Below are 20,891 nucleotides of genomic sequence, written 5' to 3'. Positions count from 1 at the left end.
GATGAAAACAGAAGTTGCAGTGTTCTGAATAAATTGAGGTTGTGGAGAGTGGAAATGCATTAGCCAGTAAGACCAGTGAAGAAACCAAAATGATAAAGTCATGGATTAGAGTATTGGCAGCTGTGATGGATCGACAGAGCTAAGTGATGCTTCGTAGCTATCAAATACTAATGTTTCAAATGTTTGCATTTTAAGACCATAAGACCATAAGACATAGGAGCAGAAATTAGGCCATTTGGCCCATCGAGTCTGCTCCGCCATTCAATCATGGCTGATAAGTTTCTCAACCCCATTCTCCCGCCTTCTCCCTGTAACCTTTGATCCTTTTATGCAAAGCATACATGCCCAACTGTGTGAACCATAAATGGACATGGTAATTTCTGTTATCATAAATGAGTAAAGCACAAAAAAGTATTTCATAATGGTTTTATACAAAGTATCAGGAATTAAAAGGACATAAAATTAAAATGTGAAGTTTCCCCATTGACTTAAACGTTATCATCTGTTGTAATATTGAAGCATGTAGCTCACGAGGTCCCATGTTTGAATCTCTTCTATGCTGAGCTAATTGAACTGATTTTGGGCAGAGCTGGGGGACTTGGCCTCATTATCACTATGCTAATGGGAGATCTAAGAATTATCCTGATTATGATCACCACCCCTGCTTGAAAGTGCAAGTGTGTGAATGTCAGGTGATGACAAAATCAGGCATAGCCCTGGTGTCAATGGTTTGTAACTCAGTGGCCAACTTCATATATAAGATGTGCGACTTGGGAAAGTACCAACATAGCCCGTTCAATTGTATCTCAAAGGGTTTATTCACAAAAGAGAGGAGGGACTACAAAAGCAAAATATTCCGGATGCTGGAAATCTGAAATATAAATGGAAAATGCTGAAAAAACTCAGCAAGTCAGATAGAATCTATGGACAGAGGAACAGTGTTAGCGTTTCAAGGCTGTGATCCTTTGTCAAATTGGGAGAGAAAGGATTAAATGGCTGGAGAAAGGTCTTAGAGAAGTTAGAAAGTCAAATCAGGCTAAAGTTACCAGTAAAATATACAATTCAACATGTAGGTGGAACGAGTAAAAGATCCTTTTTGCCACGTAACGCTTCTGTGCATTAAATTTCATCTGTTAAGTGATACATTTCAAACATGAAAAAGGAAATATACAATTCTAAAGGGGGTGCAGCAGCAGAGGGACCTGCAGGTATATATGCACAAACCATTGAAGGCAGTAGGGCAGGTTGAGAAAGTGTTTTGTTTTATTCTTCGCAGGGTTTGGGCAACTTCCCATCCCAGCAGTGGTGAGCTGCCTTCTTGAATCGCTGTCATGTAGGTGCACCCACTGTGTTGTTAGAAAGGGAGTTCCAGGATTTTGACCCAGCGACAGTGAAGGAACAATATAGTTCCAAGTCAGGGTGGTATGTGGCTTGGAGGGGAACTTGCCGGTAGTGGTGTTCCCATGCATCTGCTGCCCTTGTTCTTTGAGGTGGTAGAGGTTTAGAAGGTGCTGTCAAAGCCTTGGTGAGTTGCTGCAGTGCATCTTGGAGATGGTACACACTGCTGCCACGGTGCAGAGGCAGCAAATGTTTAATGTGGAGGATGGCGTGCCAATCGGGCTGCTTTATCCTAGATGGCGTTGAGCTTCTGGAATGTTGTTGGAGCTGCATTCATCTAGCTAAGTGGAGAGTATTCCATCACATTCCTTACTTGTGTCTTTTAGATGGCGGGACAGGCTTTGGGGAGTCAGCAGATGAGTTACTCTCCACAGATTTCCCAGCCTTTGATCTGCTCTTGTAGCCACTGTACTTATATGGTTGGTCCCATTCAGTTTCTAGTCAACAGCAACTCAGGATGTTGATAGAAGGGCTCCAGTGATGATAATGCCATTGAATTACAAGGGGTGATGGTTAGATTCTCTCTTGTTGGAGATGGTCATTGCCAGGCATTTGTGTGGCACGAATGTTACTTGCCACTTGTCAGCCCAAGCCTGCATATGGACACAAACTGTATCAGTGTCTGAGGGGTCGTGAATGGTACTGAATATTGTGCAATCGTCAGCGAAATCCCCACTTCTGACCTTACAATACAGTGAAGGTCATTGATGCAGAAGCTAAAGATGGTTGGGTCTAGAACACTACCCTGAGGAACTCCCACAGCAATGTCCTGGGACTGAAATGATTGACCTCCAACAACCACAAGCATCTTCCTTTGTGCTAGGTATGACTCCAACCAGTGGAGAGTTTTCACCCTGATTCTCATTGACTTCAGTTTTGCTAAGGCTCCTTGATGCTACACTCGGTCAAATGCTGCCTTGATGTCAAGGACAGTCACTCTCACCTAATCTCTTGAGTTCAGCTCTTTTGCCCATGTTTAGACCAAAGCTGTAATGAGATCAGGAGCTGAGAGGTCCTGGCGGAACCTAAATTAAACGTCAATAGTGGCTAATTGCTATGTAAGTGCCGCTTGATAGCACATTGATAGTTGAAAGTAGACTGATGGGGCAGTAATTGGCTGGGTTGGATTGTCCTGTGTTTTGTGGATAGGACGTATGTGGGCAATTTTCTACATTGCTGGGTAGATGCCAGTGGTAGCTGTACAGGGACAGCTTGGCTGTGGGCACGGCTAGTTCTGGAGCACAAGTCTTCAGAATGTTGTCAGGGCCCATGGCATTTGCAGTATCCAGTGCCTTCAGCCTTTTCTTGATATTACATGGAGCTTTTTTTAAAATTCATTTATGGAATGTGGGCATTGCTGGCTAGGACTGCATTTATTGCCCATCCCTAATTTGCCCTTGAGAAAGTGGTAATGAGCTGCCTTTGTGAACCACAGTCCTGTGGTGTAGGTACACCCATAGTGCTGTAAGGGAGGGAGTTCCAGGATTTTGACCCAGCGACAGTGAAGAAACGGTGATATATTTCCAAGTCAGGATGGTAAGTGGCTTGGAGGGGAACTTCCAGGTGGTGGTGCTCCCATGTATCTGCAGCTCTTATCCTTCTAGAGGGTAGCGGGCATGGGTTTGAAAAGTGCTGCCTAAAGAACCGTGGTGAATTTCTGCAGTGCATCTTGTAGAGTGTACAGACTGCTGGCTCTGTTTGTCAGTGGTGGAGGGAGTGAATGTCTGTGGAAAGAGTGCCAATCAAGCAAGTTGCTTTGTCTTCGATGGTGTAAAGCTTCTCGTGTGTTGTGGGAACTCATCCAGGCAAGTGGAGAGTATTCCATCACACTCCTGACTTGTGCCTTGTAGATGGCAGCCCAAGCCTGGATAATGTCCAGGTCTTGTGCATTTGGACATGGAGTGCTTCATTATCTGAGGAGTCGCGAATGGTGGTGAACATTTGTGTAATCATCAGCGGGCATCCCCATTTCTGATCTTATGATAGAAGGTCATTGATGAAGCAGCTGAAGATGGCAAGGCCGAGGACACTACCCTGAGGAACTCCTGCAGTAATGTCCTAGAATTGAGATGATTGACCTTCAACAACCACAGCCACCTTCCTTTGTGCTAGGTATGACTCCAACTAGAAGAGTGTTTCTCCTGCCCCCAGCAGCCCACACCCCCCAACACAACCCAACCCACCCCGCACCCTCCCCCACCGATTCCCATTGACTCCAGTTTTGCTAGGGATCCTTGATACCACGCTCGGTCAAATGCTGCCTTGACGTCAAGAGCATCCACTCTCACCTCATGTCTGGAGTTCAGCTCTTTTGTTCATGTTTGAACTAAGGCTGTAATGAGGGCAGAAGCTGAGTGACCCTGGCGGAACCTAAACAGAGCATCAGTGAGCAGGTTATTGCTAAGCAATTGTGACTTGATAGCTTGTTGGTGACCCCTTCCATCACTTTACTGACGATGGAGAGCAGACTGATGGGGCAGTAGTTGGCCGGGTTGGATTTGTCCCGCTTTTTGTGTATGCCCAGTTGTGAGTTGTTAGGTCTGTTTGAAATTTATCCCATTTACAACACGATGTAGGGTATCCTCAATGTGAAGACAGGACTTTTTTCCATAAGGACTGTCTAGTGGTTACTCCTACTGATACTGTCATGGACAGATGCAACTGTGACAGCTAGATTTAGTACGGATGAGTTCAAGTAGGTTTTTCCCTCTTGTTGAATCCCTCACCACCTGCCGCAGATCCAGTCTAGCAGCTACATCCTTTAGGACTCGGCCAGCTTGGTCAGCTGTGCTGCTACAGAGCCACTTTTGGTAATGGACATTGAAGTCCCCCACTCAGAGTACATTCTGTGCCTTTGACACCCTAACAGCTTTCTCCAAGGGGTGTTCAACATAGAGGAGAACTGCTTCATCTACTCAGGGTGGGACAGCAGATGGTAATCAGTAGGTGGTTTCCTTGCCCATACTTGACCTGATGCCATGAGACTTCATGAGGTCTGGAGTCAATGTTGCGGGCTCCCAGGCAATTTCCTCTCAACTGTTTATCACTGTATCACCACCTATGGCGTGTCTGTCCTACCGATAGGTCAGGACATACCCAGGGATGGTGATGGTGGTGTCTGGGACATTGACTGTAAGGCATGGTTCCGTGAGTATGACTATGTTGGGCTGTTGCTTGACTAGTTTGTGGGTCAGCTCTCCCAACTTTGGCACAAGCCCACAGATGTTAGTAAGGAGGACTTGGCAGGGTCAACTGGGCTGTGTGTGCCATTGTCGTTTCTGGTGCCTAGGTTGATGATGGGTAGTCCGCCCAGTTTCATTCCTTATTCAATTTTCTGTAGCGGTTTGATACAATTGAGTGGCTTGCTAGGCCATTTCAGAGGCATTTAAGAGTCAACCACATTGCTGTGGGCCTGGTGTCACATGTAGACCAGACCAGGTAAGAACGGCAGATTTCCCTCCCTAAAGGACATTAGATATTAAGGCATGCTGGATCTTGGCCTTTATAAATAAGAGACATAGAGTATAAAAACAAGGAAGTTATAGTGAACCGTTCTCAAACACTGGTTTGGCCTCAACTGGAGTTGTGTCCCCCATTCCGGGCACCATACTTCAGGAAGGCTGTGAAAGAATTGGAGAGGGTAGAGAAAAGATTTATACAGTGGTTCCAGGGATATGAATAGATTGGTGAAGCTGTAACAAAAACAAAAATACCTGGAAAAACTCAGCAGGTCTGACAGCATCTGCGGAGAGGGATACAGTTGACGTTTCGAGTCCGTATGACCCTTCATCAGAACTAAGACATATAGAAATAAGATGAAATATAAGCTGATTTCCAGCATCTGCGGTAATTTGCTTTTATCTTGGTGAAGCTGTAGTTGTTTTCCTTTGAGAAAGTTGAGAGGAGATTTAATAGAGCTGTCAAAATCATGAGCGGTCTGGACAGAGCAGATAGGGAGAAACTCTTTCCATCAGTAGAAGGATCAAGAACCAAAGGCCACCAATCTGAGGTGATCTGCAAAAGAACTAGAGGCAACATGAGGAAAAACGTTTTTATGTAGTGAGTGATTAGGAACTGGAATATACTGCCTGACAGTATGGATGTGGCAGATTCAACTATGGTTTTCAAAAGGGAATTGGATAATTATCTGAAGAGAAAAATTGCAGGGCTATGGGGAAAAGACAGGGGAGTGGGACTAGCTCAGTAGCTCTTACAAAGAACCAGCATGAAAACGACAAGCCAAATACCCTCTTTCTACACTGCAACTATTTTATGATTCTAAAAGTCAAATATTATGCATGCTGAAACTCTAGATAAAAAGAGAAAATGCTGGAAACACTCAGCAGGTAAGGCAGCATCTGTGGAGTGAGAAACAGTGTTAACCTTTCATATTGATGACATTTCGACAAAACTGGGAAAAATTAGGGATTCAACAGGTTTTAAGTAAGTACAGAGACAGGGAAAGACTGGGGTGGGGGGGGCACGCGGCAGGGTGGTGGTGGAGTTGAGGAGGCTGCTATTGCTTATGTTTACATTGGTTTTCACCAGAACAGCAAAGGACATCAAGGACTGAGGGATCAGAGCGGAAGTGGGTGGACAACTAAAATGACAGGAAGCTCAGAGTCACATTTCTGGACTGAGCAGCAGTGTTCCTCAAAGCGGTCATCCAACCTGCATTTGGTCTCCCCAATGTAGAGGAGAGCACATTGTGAGCCACGAATACAACATTTTATGTTGAAAGAAGTTCAAATAAATCACTGCTTTAAAAACTTTTTATAAGTTGAAAAAAGCTAGAAAATATTACATTACTATATCTAAATTATGTACATTTCTAAAGAGTATCTGGCTGGATGTTTCATGATACCTTTTGAAAATAATAGCTGCTGACCGGCAAACTGTAATCATTAATACATGCAATATTCTGAGGTCAGTTGCAATAAGTTTAAATTAGATTTGAAACCAAAATTGCATGACAGTCCACAACTTCCAGTATAACATTTTCTTTATAGCCTGTAGCACTGAAGTGCACAATACATTGGTACACTATCATGCACATGATTAGAATTATAGAAACCTACAATGCAGGAAGCCATTTGGCCCATCCTACCTCTACTTGTTCTTTGAGAAAGCAATCTGGCTTGATCCCACAACCCTACTTTTTCTTTGCAGCTGTCTTAAGTTTCTCTTATTCAAGTACCTGTTCAACTCTCTTTTAAAAGCATTTAAGGAATCAGCTTCCATCACCCTTATAGGTACAACATTTTAGACCTTGACAAGTCTGAGTGGGAAACATTCTCCTCACCTCTATTCTAGATCTATGATCTCTGATTATTGACCCACTCATCCAAGTGTACAGTTTTTCACTATGTACTCTATTAAAACCTTTTACCATCCTGAAAGCTTATATAAGGTCACTTAAACATTTCTGTTCCAAGTGAAACAGTCTGAACTTTTACAACCTCCCCTCATAACTGATGTCTGTCATCCCAAGTAACACCCTAGTAAGCCTCCTCTGTACTCTTTCTAAGGCCTTTGTATTTTTCCTGAGGTATGGTGCTTGGACTTGTCCACAATACTCCAGCTGGAGGCCTAACCACTGATTTATAAAGTTGTAGCATGATCTCTTTGCTTTTATATTCTATACTACAAGGACTGCAGCATTTCACCGTCACTGCCTCAGGGGCAATTAGGGATGGAAAATAAATGCTGGCATTGTTGGTAATGCCTACATCCCATGAACGGATAAAAAGAAACCTCTGTTTATAAACCCAAGTAAACCATATGCTTCATCAACACCTCATCAACTTACCATGCCACCTATAAGGATTTGTGTGTATTGTCACCAAGGTCTCTCTGATCACTTACATTTTTCAAAATCATGTCATTTATAATATACTTCTTTCCATACTAGTCTTCCCAAAGTGCATCAGTTCTTTTTACATTCAATTCATTCTGTGGCCAATTTTCATTCTATAATCAGAGGCCAGCAAATCTTGTTTTCAACGTAATTACTACTGTACAGTTGACCTATGGTACAATTTAAACTTGGCATTGAATTTGGTACTTCTTTTTATAATTTGTATTGTCAATCTTAGTGAATGCTCTTTAAATCAGCAATATGTTACTGTACTCTGAAAAAGAAACATTGGACATGATTTTACGTCTTGGGGGCACGCACACGCCCGACCTGATCAGGCGTAAAATATTGCGCGCTGATGTCAGGTGAGTGTCCTGATGTCATCGCACGATATTTCGGTCGGCAGGCACGGAAGAGGTGGCAGCACGCCTGCTGACAATTAAGAGGTCTTAATCAAGTAATTGAAAGCAATTTTTCGTTGCCTGTCCAACCTTATGGTTGGCGGGCGGGTGAATTGGCCAGGCAGCCTTTGGATTTTTTATGAAACCTCATCCACAGGCGGAATGAGGTTTCCAACAGTAATTTTTAAAAAATAAAAATTTTCACATAATTTTTATTATGTTTCTGCTATTGTTACTGAGTTCTATGTCGGGACATGTTTTTAACATTTTTTAAATCTTTCTTTTTGATTGTACAACTCTTCAGCTCCCTGCCCTTGCTTTTCAATCCTCACAACTGGTGGCACAGTGTCATGAGTAACTCAGCTCTTCGTGGTATTTTGTTAACTTCACATTTCACTGAATCCCTCCAAGTCTAATTCAATTGCAATTCACCTACTTAGTTAAAAATGTGGATATTTACCTTCAAACTTAACCATGCACATTATGAAAAAAAGCAGGCAATTGCACACATTCACAAGCACACATCCATCACAACAAACATTGCTATACACAAACATTCCCTCAACACAAATATACAAACCTAACATAATAATTATGAATATGTACAAAGACACAAATTGCAGCAAAATACATGCATCGTGCAACAAATAACAAAACAGAAATACAAACACAATCAGGTGCAAACAAATGTCAGCAGCTTAAAGAACTCACTGTAAGCCACTCCACAGGAAATCTGTAACATATCACAAGTTTTACATAGGCACAGACTTCCTATGTCACATTAATTAACTTTGCACTTTGTTGACAACACCCTTCTAGTTTTATGAAAGTATAATTCTACTACAGACCACAAGCAAAGCTACAGGAGATCTGCTAACTTATTTTAAAAATGCACCCTAATTGAATTACTTTGATTGCATTGCTTCATTACTTTTTAAAATTCTGAGATAACTAATTTATGAGTACCACATGTCATGAGTGAAATAAATCTATTGAAAATGAAAGACCAAACACCATCTGCTTAGCTTACATTTTATACTGATTACAAAATTCATGTTTTAAAAGTCGCTGAATGCTCCATATAGAATTAGAGCAACATGTACAGCAGCAGTATACAATGCATTAAGAAGGCGTACCCCACTTGACTGTCACTGGAACACTATGTACTGCAGGTGTATTCATCTACACTTATCAGAGTGAAATATCAATACGGATAACTCTGCAAATAACATTAAACTTCATCGAAGAAAAGTGAAAACCATGGCCCAAATCTTCTGTTCAGCATCAATGCTGTGCGAATTGACGCTTGATTTCTGCGACCCAATCCTTTTGAGATTTTTCAGCTGGGACTTCTGATCCCAACTGAAGCATTGATGGGCCAGCACAGACATAACCAGGGAAGACTGTCGGTGCAAGAAAAGGTGGACGAAGACAGGTCACACCCCTTTTTCATGACAGTAACTGACAGTATTCGGGTAAGTTTTTAAAGGTACGAGTCTTTCACTAGGTTAGTCAGTGGGTGAGACAGTTGAGTGAGTCAGTTCAGTTATGCGGGCTAATCTCCGAGTCCAGGTATTAACCAGCGTAACATTTCCAAGGTAATTATGCAGGTAAGTCCCATGTATCTGGCCCAAGTTTCCGACACTATTGTCAGTGTTGAAGACTTTTGCAAAAATCAGCCCATTGGAAGTTTAAACTTCCCGGGCAATTTCTGCACATGTACGTGCGTTAAGAATTGTAGGGTCCTGACGTGCGTCTCCCACCTTAAGTCCAATCTCCGATGATCCGGATACCAGAAGATTTGGGCCTACATTTATTTGCAGAAATAAATATTTCTTTGCATTGAGAGTTTTAGTTACAGATATGTAATTTAATTAAGTCACAGTCAAATGGATTTCAATATGATCTTTAATTCACTTACCATCTGAAAACTTCTTGTTGAATGAAATTCACATTGCATCATATCAAAGAATATTGCGATTGTGGCTTTTCTCAGTTCAGTTTCTGGAATAAGAGTCATCTCCAAGATAGGACCCACCATTTCTGGGATAAATTTGATTTTGTGTTGGCCTTGAAGGAAAGAATATCTCATAAATACAAATAATTGTGTATTATGTAAAGAAAGAAAATACTGCTACAGCACAAAATTAAGCAAACTTACAAAGGCCTGTAACTTCTGGTGGGGTAGCAATTGAGTTGGACTGCCACTCCATTCATAGTTACTTACCTTGAAATCCAGCCGCTCCTATCTTGCTCGACCTTGCGACTAAGGTCAGGCGAGATCTGTGTAGTGCAGCGGGTTCCCATGGTCTTTCTGTCCAGGGCTGCAGCATTGGAGGAAAGGAACCACCTGAAGACTGTGATTTAAATCGCATTTTTGGATGGTTCCCAGTGTAGGACAATTGCCCAAAGGAAGCTGGAACATCCCGGCCAATTGCCATGCAATCCTTAACTGGGGACTTCCAGGGTGGGGGGGGCTTTCCTAGTGTATCTTTGGGGTCCCCCGCCAAGATACGCTGCCCCAGAGTTTGGAAGTCACAGCCCAAAACAGGCCATGCATTATTATAACAATCTCCTTCTTGAACACTAGCAATTAATAAAACAAGATAAAAGGCAGTAGAACGGATTTACTTAGCTAACATAAATAGATATAAATTGAAACTTAATCTGTCAGCTTCTGTTTTCTGAACTTATTTTAGTATTAATCTACTGCCTGACACAGATTACTTTTACAACCTATTAGTGCATTGCTATGTCTATTCGTAGTATGACAGCAACATTCTAGTGACCTTACTACATTATCTATGCTAATTGTAAGGGTACATTGATAGTGGTTGTCCACTGTAGATGGATTTTAAGAAAACCTAATGTGTATTTTCTCTTGCAAACAAAGCATTTATGGAGCCGTCAATTTCTAAAGCGGATTAGGTGCATAGACAGAGGGGCCACATTTAACACAACACCTTTTAAGATTATGCACTTGGCAAAATAGCAACAAATGACTTCTAAAATGATTTGCTTCTTAGCGGAGGGACAATTGTTTACTGTTAATGACTTAGAACCCCTTTGTCCTCCATTTCACCTGGTCACACTAGGATTTGTAAGTTATATTTTTTTATTTGGTAGTGTAAGTACAATACACATCCAATGGATTCTGATTGTATTAACTCCAGTGGGGCGCACTAAAAGGTAAAGATCCGGTAGCGAAATGCTCTCGAGTCAGCACCACTTCAATAATTGGCATCATATCATATATATCAAATTTTATTACTTATAGCACTTATTATCTATTTGTTAATTGTTATGACTTAAGTGGCCCAACATTATCAATGATCACTATAGTATGATATGGTATGATATAGTACAGATAGTTCTAGAGCTTAACCTAAACCTTTCTGCCCATCTACCTCACTCCCCTCTTTGAAGAAACTTCACAAAATCTACCTCTTTGGCCAAGCTTGGATTATCTGGCCTAATGTCTCATATGGCTTGGTCAAATTTTGTTCCGCAGTGCACCTGTGAAGAGTCTTGGGATGTTTGCTACATTAAAAGTGCTTTCGAATTGCAATTTTTTGTTGTTAACAATGGAAAGATGAATTAATAAGGAAAGACGGTCAGCTCCTTGATCCATTACTACCATTTAAAAGAAAATAAAAACTTCAGCTTTAATTTCCCAACAATGGGATTGAGGTGATCCAATTCACAGGCTTGCTTTCGTCTAAGGGTGGTCCTGGTCCCTATCTTCTGTTGCAGTTCCTGCCCTAATAAGAACAGACTACAATCATGAGAGCAATACATTTATCACTGAGGAACCTGAAGTCTTGATGCTGTCGATGCACCAAATGAGAGTGACTCTATTTGGGGCTGAAGACCTTCCAAGAAAAGTACAGGTGCAAATTTCAGGAAGGGGATTTGTTGCCTTAACCATTGCAGTCACTTGACACCCTTGCACCTATTTGCAATAGAGAAGAAGGTAGCTGATAACTGAAGACAGGTAAAGATAAGTGTATTTATCTAGGCATGCACCTTTGAAGGGGACATCATGCATGATACAAAATTAAGTAGAAAACTTCTCTGAAAGGTACAATTTCAAGCATTGCACACAACCAGTGTCTTTTTGAACACACTTTTTCCTTCAGCCAAAGACGGACAGCACACTTCGTCTGGGGAGTGTTGGTGGCCGTAAAATTCTTCGGAGGGCCTTCCCACTGCGCTCTCGCCAGCCCTGACCACTCTGCAATTTTAGGGTGGGAAAGTTGAAGCCTAGGCCGGACCACTGCCATTGCTCCATTTGAGGCCTCAGGTTTTCATTAATTGGCCTCTTAAGGGCCAGTTCCCACCCGGCCTCAATTTTCAGGCTGGCAGGAGGAGTTCAGGGGCAGGGGAAAGCTCAAAAAGTGACCCTGCTCAAGCCTCCGGCATGATGGGGGTGGGGGGGGAAGTCACCTCCATTTAACATCAGGTAACCCCCCCCCCCCGCCACTCAAGGGTCTGGCCCCTGCGGGTGTTTCATCCCCCCCATGCTTCTCCACCAACACCTCTACTCCCCTCTGCCCACCACCAGCACACCCACTCCCCCCCACCACTGCTGGCCTCACCTCCTCTCCTCGCCCTTAGACTCCAAAACTTACCTGGTCCTGGACATCCTGGACGTAAGACTCTGGGGACTGTTAGTAATCCCAGTCATGTCCACTGCAGCTTCTGGCGCTGCTGGGGCTAGAGTGTTACTGGCCAATCTAATTGCTCAGTAGTTCTCTGAGGTGGGACTTTCTCCTGAGTGAGGAGTAAATGGCTGCTGGGCAGCGAGTATTGACGGCAAAGTGTTCGGCACCAACTCCTCAGATGGCAGGAAGGGAAACTCCATCATTCGAAAAGTCCAGGCCATTATCTCCTTTGGAGGGGGTTCTTCTTGGATCAGTAATCATGAATGCAAAGAAGCTTAGTCTCTTAAGGGTCATCCCCTCCCTGTCTGAATCATGTTGGTGCTTTTTCTCCTTCCAAAAATGCAAAAAGACTGCTGCTTCTTGCAAATAATTATCATGGATGTGCATATATTTCTATGGTTCAGTATAACCTAATTAGTAATAGAGTGCAACCCTTCTTTTGCACGCAGGACCATGGGATTGATAAGAGGAACTCTTGACATTTATGTGTGTTTTAGCCATAGTTCAGTGGATAGCACCCTTGCCTCCAGAAACATCAAACAGGAGTAGGCCATTTAGTCCCTCAAACATGTTCCATCATTCATTGAGATCATAGCTGACCTGAGGCCAATTCCACATACTGTACTCACTTTTGCCCCACATCCCTTGATACTTCTGGCTAACATAAATTTAGCAATCGCACTTCTAAAATTAACAATTGATCAAGGATCAATTGCCACTTGCAGAAGAGAGTTCCAAATTTTTATCACACTTTGAATAGAAGTGTTTCCTAATTTCACTTCTGAAAGGTCTGGTTCTAATTTTTAGACAATGGTCCTTAGACCTAGACTCCTCATCCAGTTGAAATAGTTTCTGCCAATCTACCCTATTTTCTCTTAATATCTTGAAAACTTTGATCAAAACAACCATTAGCCTTCAAAATTCCAAGGAATGCAACCCTAGTTTGTATAATTTATCTTCCTAATTTAACCTTTGCAGTCTATGTGTCACTGCACTCCCACCAGGGGCAATATAATTTCCTAAGGTGTAGTGCACAGAACTGCTCAAAATACTCCAGGTTTGGTCTGACCAGGGCTTTGTATAACTGAAGCATGATTTCTATCCCCTTGTATTTTATTCCTCTAGATAATAAAGCCAGCATTCATTAGCCTTTTTGATTATTTTCTGTGCCTGTTCATGATATCTTAGTGATCTATACACCTGGACCCTTTTGAACTCCTGTTTCTAGCTTTTCATCATTTAGTTCCAAAGTGGATGACCTCACATTTGCCTTTTACATTGAAATTTATTAGCCACAGTTTTTCCCATTCACTTTATCTACCAATATCTCTTATTAATTTTTTGCTTCTATCTATACTGATTACAGTGCTGTCTATGTGTGATCAGCAAATTTGGATATGTGACTTTCTATGCCATCATCTAAGTTGTTAATGACTACAGTGAATAGTTGAGATTCTTGCGGGACACCACTGGTCACATGCTGCCAATTAGAGTACCTTCCCATTACCCTGAGGGTAGAATTTAGCCTTTGTCAGGTGGGCTTGATGGGTCGAGTGGGGGTGTTCGGGAAGCCGGCCGCTGCCTGTGATTGAGGCTGGAAGGTGATTTCACGCTGGCGGGCCAATTAAGGCGCTGCCTATGCGGGCGGGGGGGCATGAGGGGTGAGCGCGAAGTTCGCGCATGCGCGCTTGAAAATCTCCCTGAGGCACAGAGCTGAAGAGTTTTCAAAAAAAAATTGAAAAATGTCATAAAACATGTTCCCTGCCAGTGGATGAGGTTTCCTAAAAAGTGCAAAGGCTGCTTGGCCTTTTTGCCTGCCTGTTAGCCATAAGGTTGGATGGGCAGCAAAAATTGTCAGTTAATTGAGACTTTAATGGCCTTAACAGGCCTTTAAATTGTCGGCGGACATGCTGCCGATTCCCAGTGTTGGAAGTGCCATATTTTATATGAGATATTAAACCGAGGTCCCATCGACCTTTTGATCCTCTCTCAGTGAAGATTGGGGTCAAACAAGTTTGTGTCACTGCACTAACTCCATTCTCCATTTTCCTCACTCCAATACTGAACCTGCAACAAGTTACTCACAGTCGTGCAGAAAATTTACAGAATAGTTGGGAAACTGTTCAACCTACGCCGCCTTCAATCCAAAACCAAAATCACTCCAACCTCTGACATTGAAATTCAATATGCAAATATCACTCATCTGTGCGTTCACTCAGAAACTGAGCTCCAGGTCATTGTCAGCTCTGTCTCCAAAGCTTTTGCGATAATGGGCCTTTCAGCAAACACCCGGAAAACAATGGTCCTCTTCCAACCAGCATCCACAGAACAACACCTCCCCTATCAATCAAGACCAATGACGTGATCCTGGAAAATGTGGGTCATTTTCCATATCTTGGGAGCTCTCTCTCAATGAGGGCAGACATAGACAGTGACATTCATCATCGCCTCCAATAAGCCAACTCAGCCTTAGGCCAACTAAGGGAAAGGTTATTTAAGGACCATATATCAAACCCAGGACTAAGGTCATGGTTTACCAGGCAGAAATGCTCCCTGTGCTGCTATATGCTTCAGAGACTTGGACAACATACAGCAGGCACCTTAAAGCACTGGAGAAGTAGCATAAGTGATGCATTTATAAGGTCCTCCAAATCCAAATCAAGGAAGGCAGTCCAATATCAGTGTCCTCTCCCAAGCCAACATGCCCCGCATTGAAAGGCTAATCACCCAAAACCAGCTCCACTGGATGAGACCTCTCGTTTGTAAGCCTGACACAAGACTCTCGAAGCAACTGCTCTACTCAGAACTCGGTTGCAATAGGAAACTCCCAGGAATGAAACCACTTTAGGGGTGTCCTCAAAGCAATCCTGAAAAGATCAGACATCCCCACCGATTCATGGGAGTCCCTGGCTCGCGACTGACCAAAATGGAGAAAGCTTATTCAGGAAGACACTGCGAACACATTGAGGCACTTCATCGGGATCTGGCAGAGGCATAGTTAAGGTGTTGGAGGGGGAGCACAAACCTCCAAAACCTCATCTGCTTGGCCCTTCAGCCACCACCTGCCCAACATGTGGCTGAGTCTGCAAATTGCGCAATGGACTTATCAGCCATCTCAGAGCCCACTAAACCAGAGTGGAAGCAAGTCATCTTTGATTCAAGGGGCTGCCTAAGAGAGACACTTCAGAAAGTACTTTATTAGCTGTAAAGTGCTTTGGGATGTTCTGAGGACATGAAAGGCACCAAATATATGTAAGTCTTTTTTTATGCATGCTATCTATGACTACTCACTCTGGAAAGAAGGCTGTCTACCCTGTCCAGCTGATAATTCCTTTCCACAGGGAAGTTGCAAATATAACGATTATCGCTTGCTTGATATATGTGATTTGGAAGAATGTGGCTGCACAGAAGTTACAGTTCTATGGGAAAAGCTGCCCTGTTGCCTAAAGCACATTCTGCAGAAGATGGTAGAACTATGTGACAGCCTGTCCTTAAAAATTGAGGTACAAAAAGATAAATCTTGTCTGACATGTCCAGATATGTGTAGAAGGGGGTATCAATGTAGAGCAGTGAAAAGTGCAGACAGGTGATTTCAGTTGTCACTGCAATTTGTGAAATGTTCTCTTGATTTGAGATATTCAGCATGTTCAGAACCTGGAATGGAAGCTGAAACTCAGCACTTTAAATAGTGCTATCTAAATGGTTGAAGCAACCAAGAATATCAAAGGAAAGTATTGTTGGCCAAAAACCCCAAAACAACTGTGTTTCCAAAACAACTGACTCATGAAGAAAAATGCAGTTAAATTGTCAGACATTTTTTCCTAACATTTAAATGGTCACCTATATTTAAGGAACCTGCTTGAGCAGGCTGGGCCCAAGAAAATGTACCCATTTAAAATGAGCAAGCAACATGTCACGGGCAGACCCTTGCTGGGATCATATTGAATGATTATTTGATGTGAAAAGGCCCATGCACGTTCCTGAAACCATGGTCAGAAATCAAATGTGCTGTGATTGGATGCGTGTGATTGCATGCCCAATATCTTGACTCCCTGTGGCTCAGTTCATAGCACCCTCGCCTTTGAATCAGATGGTTGTGGGTTCATGTCCCACTCCCGGAAAACCAAGAACTGTGATTGTACTCGAAAGAGTTGCAATCTGTGACTGTTGATAACTCGAAAGAGTTTGTACAAATCAAAGCTTTAAATTACTTCCTCTAGAAGTTGTCGTGGATTTAAAAAAAGACACACACACACAAATGCCTCCTACCTTGTGTGATTTGCAACTGGAAGATATGTGCAATAAGCCCTTAGTATAATTAATTAACTTATTTTATAAAAAAGGATAAATGGGTGATTAGGATGTTCTAAAGGCTGTAGTAACATACAAATATGTGAAATAGTCTTCAGAAGGTCATGCTTTCCATTTTTCTGGATCTGACTCTTCTGTGTAATGTGAAATAATCACTGTTGAGTAATGGGTTGTGGGGTTGGATTGTCAACCTGGAATTTCACTAGATTGCCTTTGAGAACTGGGAGACGTTCATCTCCTTGGAGATTTTGGCTGTCATTGTAAACCACCTCGAAGGTTAGGAAGGTTGAGTAGGGACTCATATGAGGAGAAAGCACAAAAGATTTGAAATTATAAGAGAGAGGTCTGATGGCCCGAATGGTCTTTCTTGATTCCTTATTTCATTTTCTGCCAAGATGTTTGAAGTTTAAATTAGTTTGCAGATTGCAATTTTTACACCAAGGAGTTACTCCAAATAACATTTCCTTATTTTTTCGAAAGCATAATCTCTGTCATATTGGCCCAATCTTCTGGTCTCCAGATTGTTGGAGACTGGATATATGACTAAGGATGTGTGTTTGGACTCCAAGGGAATTGCCCAGGAAATTTCAACTTCTGATGGTCAACTTCCATCCTCCCCGGGAGCCTCCGCAAATGTCTCCAACCTTGAGTTAGATTCGGACACTTTGGACACTTCCGATGTACTTACCTGAACAGTTACCCAGGGAATGTTAGACAGATTACAACCTAGTCTAACATCTGGGTAACTACATAAGTAACTGTCCAATCACTCACATTGACCTCCTCACTGACTAGCCTCCTGACCCGACCACCCCACTGACCAGGCCCAGCCACCCCCTGACCGCCTGACCATCCCTCCCGCCTACCTGACTACCTTGCTGACCAGACCAGACTACATCCCAGACCACCCAATCCCACCTGACTATTCCCCAACTAAACCCGCAACCACACTACCAGACCCGGTCCAGCTACCCCTGCTGCACTTTGCATTTCTGGGGAAGCCGGGCTCGGAAGGTTTCAGAAGAAATGTGGAGCAGCATCAAGATGGTGGAATTTTAGGGCGGAGTGGCAATCTGAAGATGATTGCCGCTCCTTGGAAGATCTGGGCCAACGTATTGCTTAAAAGCAGATTCAAATCAAGGAGATTCTTCACAAATTTCACTAATTTCAATGTTACTGGGAAAGTGGCACAAAAGATCAGAAGAAAACTTGTTGGCATTTACTTCAATCAACAGCTTTCATCAAATAACTAATGGGCAGCTCATGCCAAATTCTGTTGCAGGATATTTGTTTCAGATGTTGAGAAATGCTTTAAGAGAGTTCTATTAACAAGCTTTTGTAATTCAGATTTTTGAATCTTATTTGCACTTGGTGACAATATATGGGAGCATTTCACAATCATACAAGACATAACATAGAAACTAGGAACAGGAGTAGGCCATTTGGCCCTTCGATCCTGCTATGCCATTCATTATGATCATGGCTGATCATCCAACTCAATAGCCTGCTCCTGCTTTCTCCCCATACCCTTTGATCCCTTCCACCCCAAGAGCTATATCTAACTCCTTCTTGAAAGCATACAATATTTTGGTCTCAATTACTTTCTACGGTAACGAATTCCACAGGCTCACCACTCTCTGGGTGAAGAAATTTCTCCTCATCTCAGTCCTAAATGGTCTACCCCATATCCTCAGACTGTGACCCCTGGTTCTGAGCTCCCCCACCATCGGGAACATCCTTCCTGCATCTACCGTCTAGTCCTGTTAGAATTTTATAGGTTTCTATGAGATACCCCCTCATTTTTCTGAACTCCACGAATATAATCCTAATCGACTCAATCTCTCCTCATATGTCAGTCTCACCTTCCCAGGAATTGGTCTGGTAAACCTTTGCTGCACTCCCTCTATAGCAAGTACATCCTTCCTCAGATAAGGAGACCAAAACTGCACACAATATTCCAGGTGTGGTCTCACCAAGGCCCTGTACAATTGCAGCAAGACATCCCCTGTTCCTGTACTCGAATACTCTGGCTATGAAGACCAACATACCATTTGCCTTCTTTACCGCTTGCTGCACCTGTATGCTTACCTTCAGCGACTGGTGTACGAGGACACCCAGGTCTCGTTGCACATTCCCCTCTCAATTTATAGTCATTCAGTCTGTCTTCCTGCTTTTGCTACCAAAAAAACCTCACATAATACTGCATTATCTGGCATGCATTTGCCCACTCACTCAGCTTGTCCAAATTATCCTGAAGCATCTCTGCATCCTCCTCACAGCTCACCCTCCCACCCAGCTTTGTGTCAACTGCAAATTTGGAGATATTACATTTAGTTCCCTCATCTAAATCATTAATATATATTGTGAATAACTGGGGTCCCAGCACCGATCTCTGCGGTACCCCACTAGTCACTGCCTGCCATTCGGAAAAAGACCTGTTTATTCCTATACTCTTTGTTTCCTGTCTGCTAACTAGTTTTCTATCCATCTCAATACACTATCACCAATCCCATGCGCTTTAATTTTACACGCCAATCCCTTATGGGGAACTTGGTCGAAAGCCTTCTGAAAGTCCAAATAAACCACATCCACTGGCTCCCCCTCATCAATTCTACTAGTTACATCCTCGAAAAATTCCAGTAGATTTGTCAAGCATGATTTCCCTTTCATAAATCCATGCTGACTGTCCGATTCTGCTACTGTTTTCCACGTGCTCAGCTATTAAATCTTTTATAATGGACTCTAGCCCCAAGGCAGTCTGGCGTCCCTCCCTGGACACCCTCCTAAATAGCTCCTTACATGTCCCGGACAGTCTGGTTTCCTTCCTCGGATACTCGCCAAACATGCTCCGGACAATCTGGCTTCCTTCCTTGGACACCCTTCCATCCTTCCCTGCTGAACCTGCCTCCCCTGCCCAACCTTTCCTCCACCCTTGCCTATGTAGTCTGCCTCCCCTGTCTATCCTTCGTGCAGTTTGGCCTACCAGCACTCAATCTTAATCAAGAAGCTGACACTTCTGAGTGGTTCCCAAGATGGCCAAAGCAGTGGCTACTTACTTCAAAGTCCAGGAAGAAGTCTACCTTGCTAGGTGCACGCCACTTATAAGCAGTCGTAAATGTGAATGTTTTAATTTCTCGCTGGCAGAGAACTTAATTTAGAGGAGGCACTTAGTTCTGGTGAACTGGCCTTTTAATGAGCATGCATGACATGCAAATGCATGCAAAAGAGCTTCCCGATACTGTTTGTTGAGCCTTCGAAGTCTTGAGAACTTAATTGCAAAAGTTTACCCCACCATCGGGAAACTGATGTTTGGCCTTCCACCAAATTAAGTTCCCCTGCCCACCAAGCTACCTGCTGCTGGCGTGCCCAGAAGATCCCGGCCAATGATTCAATCCCCCCTACCCTAAACAGCCAGGAAAAACATTTTCCTGTCAACCTTGTAAGAATTTTGTAAGTTTCAATGAGATCACCTCTTGTTCTTCTAAACTCTAGAGAATCCTGGTCCAGTCTCCTCAATCTCTCCTCTTATAGAACAATCATGCCATTCCATTGCACTCCCTCCATGGTAAGTATAAGCTTCCTTTGGCAAGGAGACCAAAACGCTACGCAAAACTCCAAATACAGCCTCACCAAAGCTCTATACAAATGCAGAAAGACATCTTTACTCCTATACTCAAATCCTCTTGTAAAAAAGGCATTTGCCTTTCCAATTGCTTGCTGTACCTGCAAGGTAGCTTTCAGGGACTCAAGAACAAGGACACCCAGGACCCTTTGAACATCATCACTTCCCAATCTCTCAACACTTAAGAAATACTCTGCATTTGCTTTTCCTGCCAAAGCGGCTCACTTCACATTTTTGTACGTTATGTTCCCTCTGCTATGTTCTTGCCCATTCACTTAGCCTCTCTAAATTCCCCTGAAGCCTCTTTGCATCCTCCTCACATCTCTCATTCCCACCTAGTTTGGTGTCATCAGCAAACTTAGAAATAATACATTTGGTCCCTACGTCCAAATTATTGATATAGATTGGAATAGCTGGGGTCCAAGCACTGATCCTTGCAGTACCCCGCTAGTCACAGGCTGCCAACCTGGGAATGACCCGTTTATTTCTACTCTCTGTTTTCTGTCCATTAACTAACTCCTGCTCCATGTCAATATATATTATCCCCAATCCCGTGTGCTCTAATTTCATTTATTAATCTTTAGTGTGGGACCTTATGGAAAGCCTTCTGAAAATCCCTGAAAATTTGAAAAATCCTT

General features: G+C 42.9%; 1 protein-coding gene across 2 annotated transcripts in view; it reads right to left on the bottom strand.

Annotated features, from left to right (window-relative positions):
• Positions 1-20,891, bottom strand: part of dock1 (dedicator of cytokinesis 1) — a 667,847-nt gene that overhangs the window by 131,069 nt on the left and 515,887 nt on the right. For both annotated transcript variants that reach the window (XM_078564873.1, XM_078564874.1), the window contains one exon: positions 9,578-9,726. In XM_078564873.1, the coding sequence (XP_078420999.1) occupies positions 9,578-9,726 (149 nt within the window). The remainder of the gene's footprint in view (positions 1-9,577; positions 9,727-20,891) is intronic.

The sequence above is a fragment of the Cetorhinus maximus genome, chromosome 20, assembly GCF_964194155.1.
Source record: "Cetorhinus maximus chromosome 20, sCetMax3.hap1.1, whole genome shotgun sequence".
Taxonomy (NCBI): Eukaryota; Metazoa; Chordata; class Chondrichthyes; order Lamniformes; family Cetorhinidae; genus Cetorhinus; species Cetorhinus maximus.
The sequence above is the reverse complement of the archived record's forward strand: the minus strand, read 5'-3'. Positions and strand labels throughout refer to the sequence as shown.